The 12932-nt window shown below is 42.2% G+C and overlaps 1 protein-coding gene across 2 annotated transcripts in view; it reads right to left on the bottom strand.

Moving 5' to 3' along the window:
• Positions 1 to 8762, bottom strand: part of kalrna (kalirin RhoGEF kinase a) — a 146774-nt gene extending 138012 nt beyond the window's left edge. For both annotated transcript variants that reach the window (XM_085434963.1, XM_085434964.1), the window contains exon 1: positions 8479 to 8762. In XM_085434963.1, the coding sequence (XP_085291089.1) occupies positions 8479 to 8545 (67 nt within the window). In that variant the 5' untranslated portion in view covers positions 8546 to 8762. The remainder of the gene's footprint in view (positions 1 to 8478) is intronic.
• Positions 8763 to 12932: the final 4170 nt, after the last annotated feature.

Below are 12932 nucleotides of genomic sequence, written 5' to 3'. Positions count from 1 at the left end.
TTAAAAGGGAGTTTTTCCTTCCCACTGTCACCAAAGTGCTGCTCATAGGGGGTCATATGATTGTGGGTTTTTTCTCTGTATCTATTATTGTAGGGTCTACCTTACAATATAAAAGCACCTTGAGGCGACTGTTGTTGTGATTCAATGTATAAATAACATTGAATTGAACTGAATCCTTGGATGTTGGGTGTGGTTGTACCCGTAACACTCCAAAGACAGGAAGCAGAATATCTGTACTGAGGATGATGAGGGAATAAAGTAAACGACTCCTGCCACTTAGGGAAATCTTCTAAAGGAGAGGAAGTTAGAATAGAATAGAATAGAATAGAATAGAATAGAATAGAATTATCCTTTATTGTCCCTCACTGGGGACATTCAGGTGTTCCAGCAGTGACGGGCAGATGGAGCATGCAGATTCACCCAAAAGTAAAGACTAGAAAATTAAAAACAATAAAATAAGAGACTGTGCAGGAGACAATTACAGCATAAGAAACATTTATTAAAAAGAGCAAAGAGCATCCTTGCTCCTTTGTGCACCGAGGATGCAGCAGTGTGTCACTGAAGGAGCTTCATGTGTGGGCTGGGAGACATCGTCCATGACTGATGCTATGTTTGTTCTTCTGTCTTCTTCCACCTGCAGTGGGTCGACGGGGCATCCCAGAGCTGGCCTTCCTGATGAGTCTGCTCTGACCTTTCTTGTAAAGAGCATCAGTGTTGTAAGTTAAGGAGATTTTGGATCTCAAGCCCGTCATGTTCTGGCAATTGCGAGGTACACTCATCATAAGTTGATGAGAGGATGACCAGAGCGTGCTGAGGTGCATGAGATACTTTGCTGTTAATGGTGCCAAATAACACGCTGGGATTATTCTTCTCAAGATTGTTGAGATAAGAAGATCTAGCCTCTTTCTCTTTCTCACTGTAGGAATGGATGAGTCCTTTACAATATTTTCAATGGACAACCAAACGTGTGATCTTCCATAATCGTTCTGCTCTTCGACACTGAAGATATTTAAGAAGGGTGAACAAGAAACAACAGAGCAATGGCTAATTTTGTCCTTATTTGTCCTTTCCATAGATCAGGACAAGTACTACTATCAGAAGAAGATGGAAAATGAACGGAAGAAAAAACTCAGTAAAGTCAGAACTGATTTAAACAGCAGCCCTGACATCAGGCTGTCAAACACTGAGCATAAACTCTGACCCCTCTCAAAGTGCTTATAGTCAAGGTTCACCTGGCTCGAAGCTTCATTCACCCATGTAATGCATCTGTATCACACACACACACACACACACACACACACACATACACACAGTGTCTTTTCATTCTTAAATTTGTTACGGATCAAAAACATCTATTATAACTATTACGATGTTACACCTTAACGTTAGCCCTTTAACTATCAGGTTATGCGTGTAGCTTTAGCTCACTGGGTGAGCAGGCGCCCACGTGCCACATGGCCAGCAGGGTGGCAGGTTTGAGTCTGACCCACGGACAATTTGTTGTCCAATAAAGGCAAAATGCCAAAAAAGAGTATTTTAAAAAATAAACGAGCTGATTAGTGGTCTGATATTATTAAGGTAGTTGCTAGTAATAATACCACAGCATAAAAGCCTGAAATAGACAGCATCAGTTATGCCCATCTATAATGTTAAACAGTTTGTAGTGTCTATAATTTTCTTGGCGTGGTTTATTATGCCTTGGTGGCGGCTCCACAGTTATCACTGATGATATCACTGTTAGGTAAAGGCTGCTTGCAACAAGTGGAAATGATCATGACGCACAAACTGTGAAGTGTGTCTATTAAAACAAAGAAACTTCCCGTTTCCTGGCATTACACACAATTCTGTGTGTACACTTCCAGCTCAACACTGAAAGGAACCATCTTGGTGCCGAGCAATTGTGCTAAAATGAATAATTTACTGAGATGCTCTCAAGGAGCAGACCAGTAAACTGGCAGAATCACACTGGAAGAGCTGAGGGAACCGTGTGGCTGTGAGGCGACAAAGCTAACCGCTGCTACATTATGCTATCTGTGATCTTACTGAAATTTCCAAGTGAACTTTGTTTGGAGCAGCTGCCACCCTTTATCGTTTCTAAACGTCTCCATGGCTACAGACAGATTAGCTGAGAAAATGAACTCTAATTACCTTCTCATGCATACAAGTGCTCGCTCGACTCCTCGCTTCTGGAATATGAGGAGCATAGTGGGAATGGGTCTGGTGTGAATAGGTAGAGTGTGTCAGCATGAAGAAGCAGACTTGACATAAAAACTGTCATTCAGCAAGAATGTTGTGCTGCTGCTTTTAACAACGTAGCTACAGAAGCTGGTCTTCATGTGCTTCATGTGTTTGTAAAACAAAGAGCAGAATGACGTCACAAGTTCTGCTGTTATGTTAATAAATACATACAAAGTTGCTATTATTCTGGTAGCATAGCAACAGTAGCAGCTATTGAGAGACAGCTGGCGTCAGATATCTGATAAACACTCAGACACTGCTCTCTGATTGCATGTGTGTAGGTATGAATGCATCTGTGTTACTTCCTGTTTCCGTCTGATAATTGAGCATCCTATTTATAAACTGCTGATTAGCATAACATTCCACTGTACTGTACGGCTGTGCCTTAGAGTGTTAAAGATTCTTAATTCTTCATAATATTATTTTCTTTTTGTCCAGATACAAAGTTTAAGTCTCACAAAAACTATTTTCAAGCTATTTTCATATATGACATTTTTCTCTGTAAAAGCCAATGAATAGAAAAGCACCACAACACAACAGTGGACCGAGCTAGAAGCGGCATGGAACGGTAGTAGAAGTATGGCATGGTGGAAATAACCATGAGACAATGAAGAGTTAAATAGAAAATTAAACACACAGGACAAATAATCAGCAATGAAGCAAAGCAGAAGAAGCTGAGACCCACATGGAACAGGTAGAGGGGCTGAAGAGGGCCAAGCAACACAACCTTACTGATATAGTCAAGAAGAAACAGCACGTGTATTTTTGGAGCAGAGGAGGGGAGGTGGGAAACTTGGTGCTACAGTTCATTGAGACTTTCTTGAGCACTGAGCTCCAGCTACCACAGGACCCTGACCTAAAAATAAAATACCTCATGGTTTGTCCCCAGTAAACAAACCATGACCCAGTGCTCCCCCAAGAACAGTGTTAACCTTCAAGAGCTTACAGCCAAACACATGGTTCTGAAAGCAGCTTGGAATAAGGAGAAGATTCACGTGGGCAACTTCAGTCACGACTGCAAATCCCAAACTGTAGAAGACAGCAGAGAACACTCTGCTATAGAGAGAGCATTAAAGGAGGATCTGTTTCCAAATGCTGTGGAAAAATATGCACCGGTGCGCAGGAAGCATGCAAAGACGTGGGGTCCAGGTCAAGGAGCCACCGACGACTGCGCAAACAGAGAAGACCTCGAACGGCCACTTTGACTTCCTCTTCTCTTAACTTTGACGTGTTTAAGGAAACGTGAGGCAGGAAAAGTAGGACTGTCGACAGCTTGCATAGGCTCGACACAGCTGTCAGAAAGTGACAGACAATCTTGGTCCTTCATTGACGAGCAATGTTTCATTTTGGAGGCATGCTTTAGAAAAAAACTCCACTTGTTACTTAACTGAGTTCACTCAGAGTAAAGGGCCGCTCGTTTATGTAACGATTCATCCGAATAACATAAATAAAGGAGGCCTAATATTAGTATCCGAAACAACAAATTAGCTATAAAGGAAATCAAAGGTGGCATTAGGGAGAGTGAAATGGACAATATGTCCAAGTCTTGTGTGGGATACAGACAAAGCCACTAAGAGAAAAGAGCCTACACAGGAAGGTGAGGAGAGCAAAATATGACAAGCTGGTGAAAACATTAAGCAAAGTCACGAAAAAAAAGAGAAATTTAAAACAAATACTGGATTTTGAAACTGAGATTTGCAAAACAAACCTAGAAATCTGATCAAGATCCCAACGCAGACCAACAAGTAAGATTAGAGATGCTTTATTTAATCCATGAACCACAGGAAGTCGAATAAACCTTCAAAGATTATTCTGAAACATTATGAAGACAACATTAAACACTTGTTACGTCCATCAGACCTCCCATCGATAGGATAGAAACAAAACAAAGGACCGATTATTATTATTGCCTCATTATGAGGAAAGAAGAGCTCCAGAATCCCAGTTCTGCCCATTAACTTTACACCCTACAAGGTTATCAGACCAGTGAAGTGAATCTAAATCAATACGATGGCCAGGTATCCTAATCACCCAAAAACTGAACTGAAATAAACTTCAAGTGAGTAAACAGAAATAAGCAGGAACTCTGTCATTGTTTACAGGGAGGAGATGATGTCTCGGTTCCTTTGGGCAGGAGGCAGACCTGGGGTCACATTTAACACACCGTGGGTTAGCTTTGCCTAATTTCACAGTTTATTATTATTCTGCCTAAATGAGACACGTGGCCTGCTGATGCTCTCCAGAGTATACGACTAGATGGAACGATAAGAAACTACATTTGGGAAAGGCTCAACCTCACACAAGATTAAAACCTGTGAGACCCCAAAGAGAGTCAGAGTGATTGGCACGTAGGAGACACAGCAATCATCAGATCATTACAAATGATGGACAGAATCACCTAATCTGCCTCCTTATTACACTGCACGGGAAAACTATTAGCTACGACCCGGCACAGGTAGAGACGGCGTGGGCGGACGTCAGGCGCTCTCACCTGCTTTGGTCATTTACAAAACTACAAAGACTCCGGGACAATGTTCTCTTAGAGGATGTATTTAGCTTCATATGTACTAGTACACATGCTTCATGGAAAAATGGCTTCATTCCTTGAGAACTCATCTTTGTCACAAACACAGACACACACAGTACAACAGGCAGCGAAATGCTTTTTCCAACCAGATACAAGAAAAGACTAAAGTTAAAAATCACATTTAAAACCTGTGAACGGTCAAAACAGTCATGAGTATTTTATTAAAGTACATTCTTTTGTTATTAGCAGCGTGTACAGTGATGTGTAGAGATATGAGTTCAGCCTAGGTTGCTACTATGACATGCTCCATTTTCTCCTCCCTGTTTTGTTTCCGTCCCAAAGGAAAAATAATAAAACTGTCAATAAGTAACAGAAATGAGCCACTTTTCACATTTTGCTAATAATTTTGATGATCTCTAAATAGGAAGAGTTGCTAACTGGACTAATTATCTCCATAATTATATTTCCTGTGTGGTTCGTGACACATAATAGTACAATTATATTACAATTATTATTATAAATGTATAGAAACAGAAATACCCAATGGTGCTTCGGTGGTAATATCAGACCTTATATTTGGTCTTTAACTGAATGATGTTAACGTGAGAGCAGATGAATGTGTAATCTGACGTCAGTATTAATGTTTGCAAACAAAGCAGTCGTGTTTGTGCTGTTGCAGTTATCCCTGTGACAAGCTGTGCGCCCTGCAGCTCAGCCTGCGTACGACAGGCTCCAGCCGCCCTGCAACCCTGAGGTGTGCGTGTAACCGTTACACTGTCGGGAACGGATGGACGAGTGCAGATGCAGCAAAGCCTCACATCACATCAGTGCAGCCGCACTTCTAATCTTTATAACAACACAAGCACTTACACTGTTTGTAATATGACTGGAAACTGTGTTGAACTTTCCCACTGGTGGATAATCATTCTCACTGTGGAGTGGTTTGGAAGCGACCGCACGAGCCCTCCCTGACTGATGGGCAGCTGTTGCACACCCTCTTAGTAAACTTTTATTTTTGTTTCCATTTTTGTTCAATAACAGCAGGATGTAATATGTCACTTGTTGTAAGAACTGGTCGTGTCAGGTGATTTTATTAAGTCTTGATACATAAAAACAGAATTTATTGAGGGTTTGTTTCATACTGTTCCCTCATTCAATAAACTAAACAAAGAAAAGCTGTAGAATCACCGTGAGGCTCACATGTCTGACAGCAGACTGAATCCAGCCCCCAACACGAAGCCATCATGGATGCAAAGGACATTTTAGACACGCGCCAGGTTTAAAGGATAATTTCTTGTTTTTTAGAGACAGAAACATGATGTACGAGCAGTTTACTGGTAGAATAAGAAGTGGAACTGGATTTAGAAATGAAGTGGAACAGCGCCATCTCTGATTTCGTCCTTGTCAGTCTAACAGTCTAACACCTACAGGACAAGGATCTTCACAACTGTTCAGACACAGAGATGCAGTTTAGCCCAAATACTTGTTTTTTATTGCTCACAAAAGAAAGGATGACTACGCTCTGATGTTTAAATAGTAAAAGCTAAATGAGTATCTAAGCAGTTTTAACTTTGTTGAGAAGTTAAACTGAGAAACCAATTTTTTAATTTTTCCCAAACTATTCCAGAAACGAGCCAATAAGGATCAGCGAGAGAGCCTCAACATCACGAAGAAGAAGGTTGTTCTGGCTCTGCCTGTGACCGTTTACACTTCACAACACAACATGCTGTATTATAGAAACAGGGATTTGAATCCAACACTGACAAAACACCAGGGCATCAGAAACAGCAGCTACTCAGTTTGTCAGCGTTCAAGCATCCAGAGTCCCAAACTCCTAAATTACACAATAAACTCTTTTAGTGCTTTTAGATTTTTACATCAGCCTCTTGTGTCGCCATGTGAGAAATGACATGTCGTGCTGTACAGCGGTGTCCTCCGTGGCTATGATGACTATGGATAATACAGAAAGCGGCACAGCACTATGCCTCTGGGGACTCCGGTGCTCAGAGGGAGGATGGAGGATATGTACTTGCTCAGCCTGACAGTCTGAGGGCAGATGGTGAGAAAATCTAATATCCAGTGATGTATGGAGGGGGTCAGCCAGGAGTTTCGTTGGCATGCTGAACTGTAAACGAGCGCTCTGACATACGTGTTGTCTCTGTAAATAAGGCCAGTGTTGCCGCACAGCTGGCATCTTTACATGACTTGTTCTCTTGGTACCAAAACTGGTGTTCATTGAGTGCACCCCAGCATGTGTCACATCCCAGTGTGGGAAACTGTGTCACACACCTGAAGCCACACAGTACTGTGCAAAAGTCTCAGCCAGCCCTCAGTTTACTTCCAAGACTTTCATTTTATAAAGTGGTCTGGAGCAATTATTGTCCGGGCTTTATGGATGTCTTTCAAACGTTTTCTTCGGACAGTCGCTCACAAAAATCCCATAATTGATTCCCATTTCTTTAATTGAATCTATAAAATATTCCAAAGATAACCCAGTTTGACAAGCACAAACTGCACACCAGGCAGATAAAAAAGGAAACAATAATGGTTGTTTCCTTCCTGTGCACTTCTAAAACAATCAGCTGAATTTAGTCCAGGTGCAGGAGAAGGAAAACTGTGGAGCGATACAGCTTTTCAGGAGCAGACATGAGCATTGGTTGGATTTCTATTGCATTAAAGGACAGGAGCACTATAGTAAATGCAATCTGCATCCAGGATGGAAACAACTGCATCATACTGCTAACAGAAGTTCAGCTCTTTGTGAGATTCTCCACAAACAGCATGCTAAGCGCCTTGTTGTGATTTGTTTGGTATAAAACTGAGTTCATGCAAAGCTAGCCAAGAAATTCAGAGTGATGAAAGCTGAGTTAATGGCCCAAACCCAGCAACCAGCACCTGAACTTTAACAGGTAACAAACGCAGCCTCCGTCAACAAGTCATTCTTTAGGAAAAGAAACAAGAAGAAAAGACTGCCACGGCAGCAGATCTCATGAAGGTTTAAATCCAGCGTGTTCGGCGTACAACAGCAAGTGTCTAACAACTAACTAAAACATGGTGGAGGGCTTGTGGTGTTGGAGATCTTGTCAAAGCTGAGCAGAGATCAGGATCAGGATCCACTATGTAATAATCAGAGGTGGCCATGGCGCTCTGCTAATATCTGCTTCAGCCTTTAGCGTCATAAAAGATACCAGAAATGATCTGCTGTCTGCTTTTGTAATGATCTTAGGAAGTATAATGTAATGACACCGTAATGAGCTGTCTCCATGATGACAGCATGTGCTTGCAGACCAGTTATTTGGACTCAGTCATCTTGTGCCTTCTGTCCATGTATCAGCACAAACACACAGTCTTCTCCCACAAACTGCCATTTGTAGCACGCTGGACATTTTTTCCTGAGCCTTTCAGCTGCTGATCTGATGTGATCCCACCATGATTCTTCCTTCTTTTGTAGACCCACAGCATCAGCTAACACACGCACGGAAATCAACACGACACTGTAGATCCGCGTAAAAGCCTCAAACAGCGCAACGTTTCTGCTTATTCGAAGCAGAATGTTTGCAGCTGCCTCCCATCTGCTAGTGCAGCTTCCAGCTGATTTTCTGCACATTTCTGCTCTCTTGCTTTCGTGCGCTTGCTCGGGCGGCTCTGGCTCAAATTGATCTCGGGTGTGATGCTTTTGTCTTAGATTTGGAGAGATCAGCTCCGATTCCTACCTGTTTTGTAGAAGGCATCAGTGTCGGGGTCGCTGGGCGCCTCCTCGGCCGCTTCTGCTGGGTTCATACCGGAATCCGTTTTACTATCCAGTGACAAAGAAAGACGGGAATAAAGCCCACCGCTCGGGAAAGATCCTCGCGTCTTTATTCCTCACATGTCCTTCGCTTAGCTCGCTCTCCCTCCATCACCCGATGTGGTTTGCTTTCTTTTTGTCGCCCTCTCGGTTTGTTTGGTGTTCAGGGTAGGCTTCGTTTCTCTCTATTGTTCCCGGTCCAACCTCCCTCTCTGCTTCTGTCCGCCAGGGTCTCTCTGCCTCCCTCCCTCTCCCCGTACGTCCCCTCCCTCCCTCCCTCTGTCTCTCCAGTTCAGTTCATTGACCTTTATTAACGGGTTCGTCTGCGCGTTCAAATGATTGAAATTAACACGGCGTGATCTATAAATCAAAAATCACATTTTCACTATTTTCCAAATAGCAGTGCGATGGTGATGCAGTAGTTCTAAACATATATGCTGCATTTTACATTATATACATGGAGCACGCAGGAGGAGGCGTGCACTGTTCACAAACACGCAGAGCGAGGGGTCGAAGTAATGGGCCACCCGCTGGACCTCCAGAGCCACAGCAGTAAAAGCAGCAATGAGCCAGCGGTGACCACTGTGGACCATTTCTAGCCTTAATGGCCAGTCTGAGCATTTATCCAGGCAATCGCGTGTTTACCAACGACACATCGTTGCATTGTGCCTGGCTGTCACTGACAGGAGAAGCAACTTTCCAGCATATGTGTCTCTGCTGCATGTGTCAGACTCTTGCTGCACGCATCGTCTGCCTCACCCTCCATCTTCATCAGTTATATTTCACACCCTGTCTTCTGTTTGAATGGTCACTTCCATTGAAACTTACAAACACGTTTCTTTCTAAGTGATGAAATCAACAGCAGTATGTATATTTCTGATATATGTCTACAATTCTTCCATGAACAAAATTATATATTTGGGCTAAATTTCATTACATTTCAGACAGTGGAGACGGAGAGCACTGTGTAACATGCTGATAGATTTGGACTTATTTATAAAGATTTGTATGGGAACAGGTATGTGCAGGTCGAGCTCAACCACAGCATTACAGAGCCTGTGGATCCCCCCTCTGTCAGGTGTTTCCCCCATACATATATAGAACTAATGAACATACGTGTAACAAACATGTACTGTAAGGCTTCTGGGGATAATATTCAGTGTAAAGCATGAGGAAGGCATACACTTCATGATCGTGCACAGATCTTTAACCACTTTGCCTGGTCCACCATCAATTCTTATGTTCCTGCCAATCTCTGCCTCTCATCCTCAAACACATCACATTAACAGTCCCAGCTGCTGGGAACTCTCACTGTGAGATAGCACCATCTAGTGGACAAAACCGTGTGTAACAGCTAGGCTGTTGTTTAATAGTCCTGTGGCATGAGTTGTGGTTACACTTGATTTCCCCAGAGGGGCCCTGACCGACCTCAGCCTTTTCCAAATAAGCAACTACAGCATATTGTGTTCAGTGACATCTCTGGTTGTTGGTAGGTCTGTATGAACATGTGAAAGCCTGTGGGTGAGTGTGAGTGAGCAGAGAGGTAGATAACTGCAGGAGTTTGAAGTCCACGGTGTCGTTTCAAGACCCTGTGATGATTTAGGGTGACATGACATATGCTGGTGTGTGTGTGTGTGTGTGTGTGTGTGTGTGTGTGTGTGTGTGTGTGTGTGTGTGTCCAGGATATTTTAGAGAACTTCATGCTTCCATCTGCTGACAAGCTTTTGGAGATGATTTCCTTTCCCAGTAGGACTTGCAGCACCTGGCTGCAGTCAATGTTCTGACCGTCCACCTTAAGAGAATCTGTGGAGTGTTTTCAGGAAGGAGACCACAAACAACTGACATAAGTCTGATTTCCAAGTAACCTTTGAAATGGTGCCACAATGCTTTGCCAACACCAGGCAGAATGTAATGAATCCATTTACTTGAGTACTTTATTCAAATAAAGGTTTAATGCGCTATATTATGCAAATTTCAGTCTTTATTATATTATATTTGAGTTTTTCAGATTTTGCAGATTCGTTGCATCATTAGCTCAAACTACTCTTTGAACATAAAGGAGTGTTGTAAATTATGTTATAATGTGAAAAAATGCACTGTCATTTATTGTATTTATTTATTTATTTTGACAAAGGAAACATGTTATAAGATAAAGACAAACAAAGAAGAAGACAGGACAGACAGCTGGGTAATGGGATGAAGTCAAAAGGCATAAAAAAGAATAATGGAAAATCTCTAGTAACAAACATTATCTTGATGTATATATCTACATTTATACATATGTGTGCCTGTGCATACACACACATCCATGTACTCATTAACAATCTGAAAATAAAAGAAATGAATGGGTGACTTCCAACACCTCAGACCCTGATCAGCTGGCTCCACAGTGGCATCAGACCCACAGACTGTGACAGAAAAATGTCATTTAATAGGAGTTATCTTCAGTTAGAACAGTAATAATGACTTTAATTACAAGTATTCCAGGATTTGAGAATTTTCCATGTGAAACTCTTGGATTTAATGTCGAAAAGTATCAAAAACATCATGTTGAAATAAATGTGGAAGCTTGGTTAATGGTTGTTAATGATGATAAGATCTGGGTTGTTGGCGACCTCGGGGATAGAGCGATTAGTCATTTGCACTGATTTCCACAAAGCTGTCAGAGGTGCAGTCGCTGGAAGCACTGATGTAGCAGCACTATGGTATATGACAACATCCCACATTAGATATGTTGATCTGAATTTTGGATGGGGGCATTACTGTTTTCTGATTAAGACAGATGTTACAGATGTTAACGCATTCTGGGTATTAGAAACAGTCTTTGGACACTTTGCGTTTGCAGCTTCCTGTTTTCCTTTTAAAACTACAATTTAATGCTAAGTGATCTGGAGGTCTCATGAGAGGAGAGAAAGTACACAAGTGTGACACACAAGGCAAGTCCTCAGGTAAGAGGTTGCTATGTGTTTGTTGCTAACACTAACAGATATGACCCAGGTCATAATGTTGTGTGTTGTATTAGTTCCTCCACAGCCTGAGGGGATGGTCTTCATTTCTCCTGCCGTTTTTTGCAGATGGAAGCTGACCATTGGTTGGAGACTGAATGGGACAGCTTTAAATTGGGACTTAAATTAGGAGAATAGAGCTGTTTTGGCTGCGCCCACTCAGATGTTTTCTACCCAAAATGAAAATAAACTATTCAGCTTTTGAAACTGCAAATCCTGCTGTGGCACTGGCCATTCTGTGGTCCCTTTGTTGGCCACGGTTCAAAATCAAATCAAATCAAATCAAATCACTTTTATTGTCACATCACATGTGCAGGTACATTGGTACAGCACATGTGAGTGAAATTCTTGTGTGCGAGCTTCACAAGCAACAGAGTTGTGCAAAATACAATAATGTAAACAAGCAAAATACAAGAATGGCTACATGTGAAACTAATAAATATATGTACAATATATAATAGTATATGCATTTCTGGATGTGTATACTAAATATTTTTCTACGTGTGTGTGTGTGTGTCTACGTATTTTGCAAATTAAATAGAGTCAACAATAAATAAAATATATAAAATATACAGAGTTGAATATGTGCAAAACAGTGGCATTACTGTACAGTATGGAGTGCATAATGTTGAAGTTCCAGTAGTGAAGCTGAGGTGTCTATGACGTGTTCAGCAGTCTGATGGCCTGGTGGAAGAAGCTGTCTCTCAGTCTGCTGGTTCGGGACCGGATGCTGCAGAACCTCCTTCCTGATGGAAGCAGTCTGAACAGTTTATGGCTGGGGTGACTGGAGTCCTTGATGATCCTCCCCGCTTTCCTCAGGCAGCGCTTCCTGTAGATGTCTTGTAGGGAGGGAAGCTCACCTCCAATTATCCGTTCAGAGCACCGCACTACTCGCTGGAGAGCTTTGCAGTTGTAGGCGGTGCTGTTGCCATACCAGGTGGTGATGCATCCAGTGAGGATGCTCTCAATGGCACAGCGATAGAAGGTCCTGAGGATGCGGGGGCTCATGCCGAATCTTTTCAGTCTCCTGAGAAAGAAGAGGCGCTGCTGCGCCTTCTTCACTGTTTTGTTTGTGTGTACTGACCAGAGGTGTGGACTCGAGTCACATGACTTGGACTCGAGTCAGACTCGAGTCATTAATTTTATGACTTTAGACTTGACTTGAAAAAATGTTCTAAGACTTGTGACTTGACTTGGACTTTTACACCAATGACCTGGGACTTGAATTGTACTTGAACCGGTTTACTTGAAAAGACTTGATATTTCACCCCAAATATAAAATTTAACATGCATATTATATAGAGATTGAAAATGTGACGTCATTCACGGGTAGAACCGCAAAGGATTCTGGGAACTCGTGGCAAGAGGTACTAGC

This window comes from Copadichromis virginalis, linkage group LG16 (assembly GCF_057382275.1).
Source record: "Copadichromis virginalis isolate Kocher_CV1m ecotype Utaka linkage group LG16, C_Virginalis_male_GT1.1, whole genome shotgun sequence".
NCBI lineage: Eukaryota > Metazoa > Chordata > Actinopteri > Cichliformes > Cichlidae > Copadichromis > Copadichromis virginalis.
This window is presented reverse-complemented; position numbering and strand designations above follow the sequence as displayed.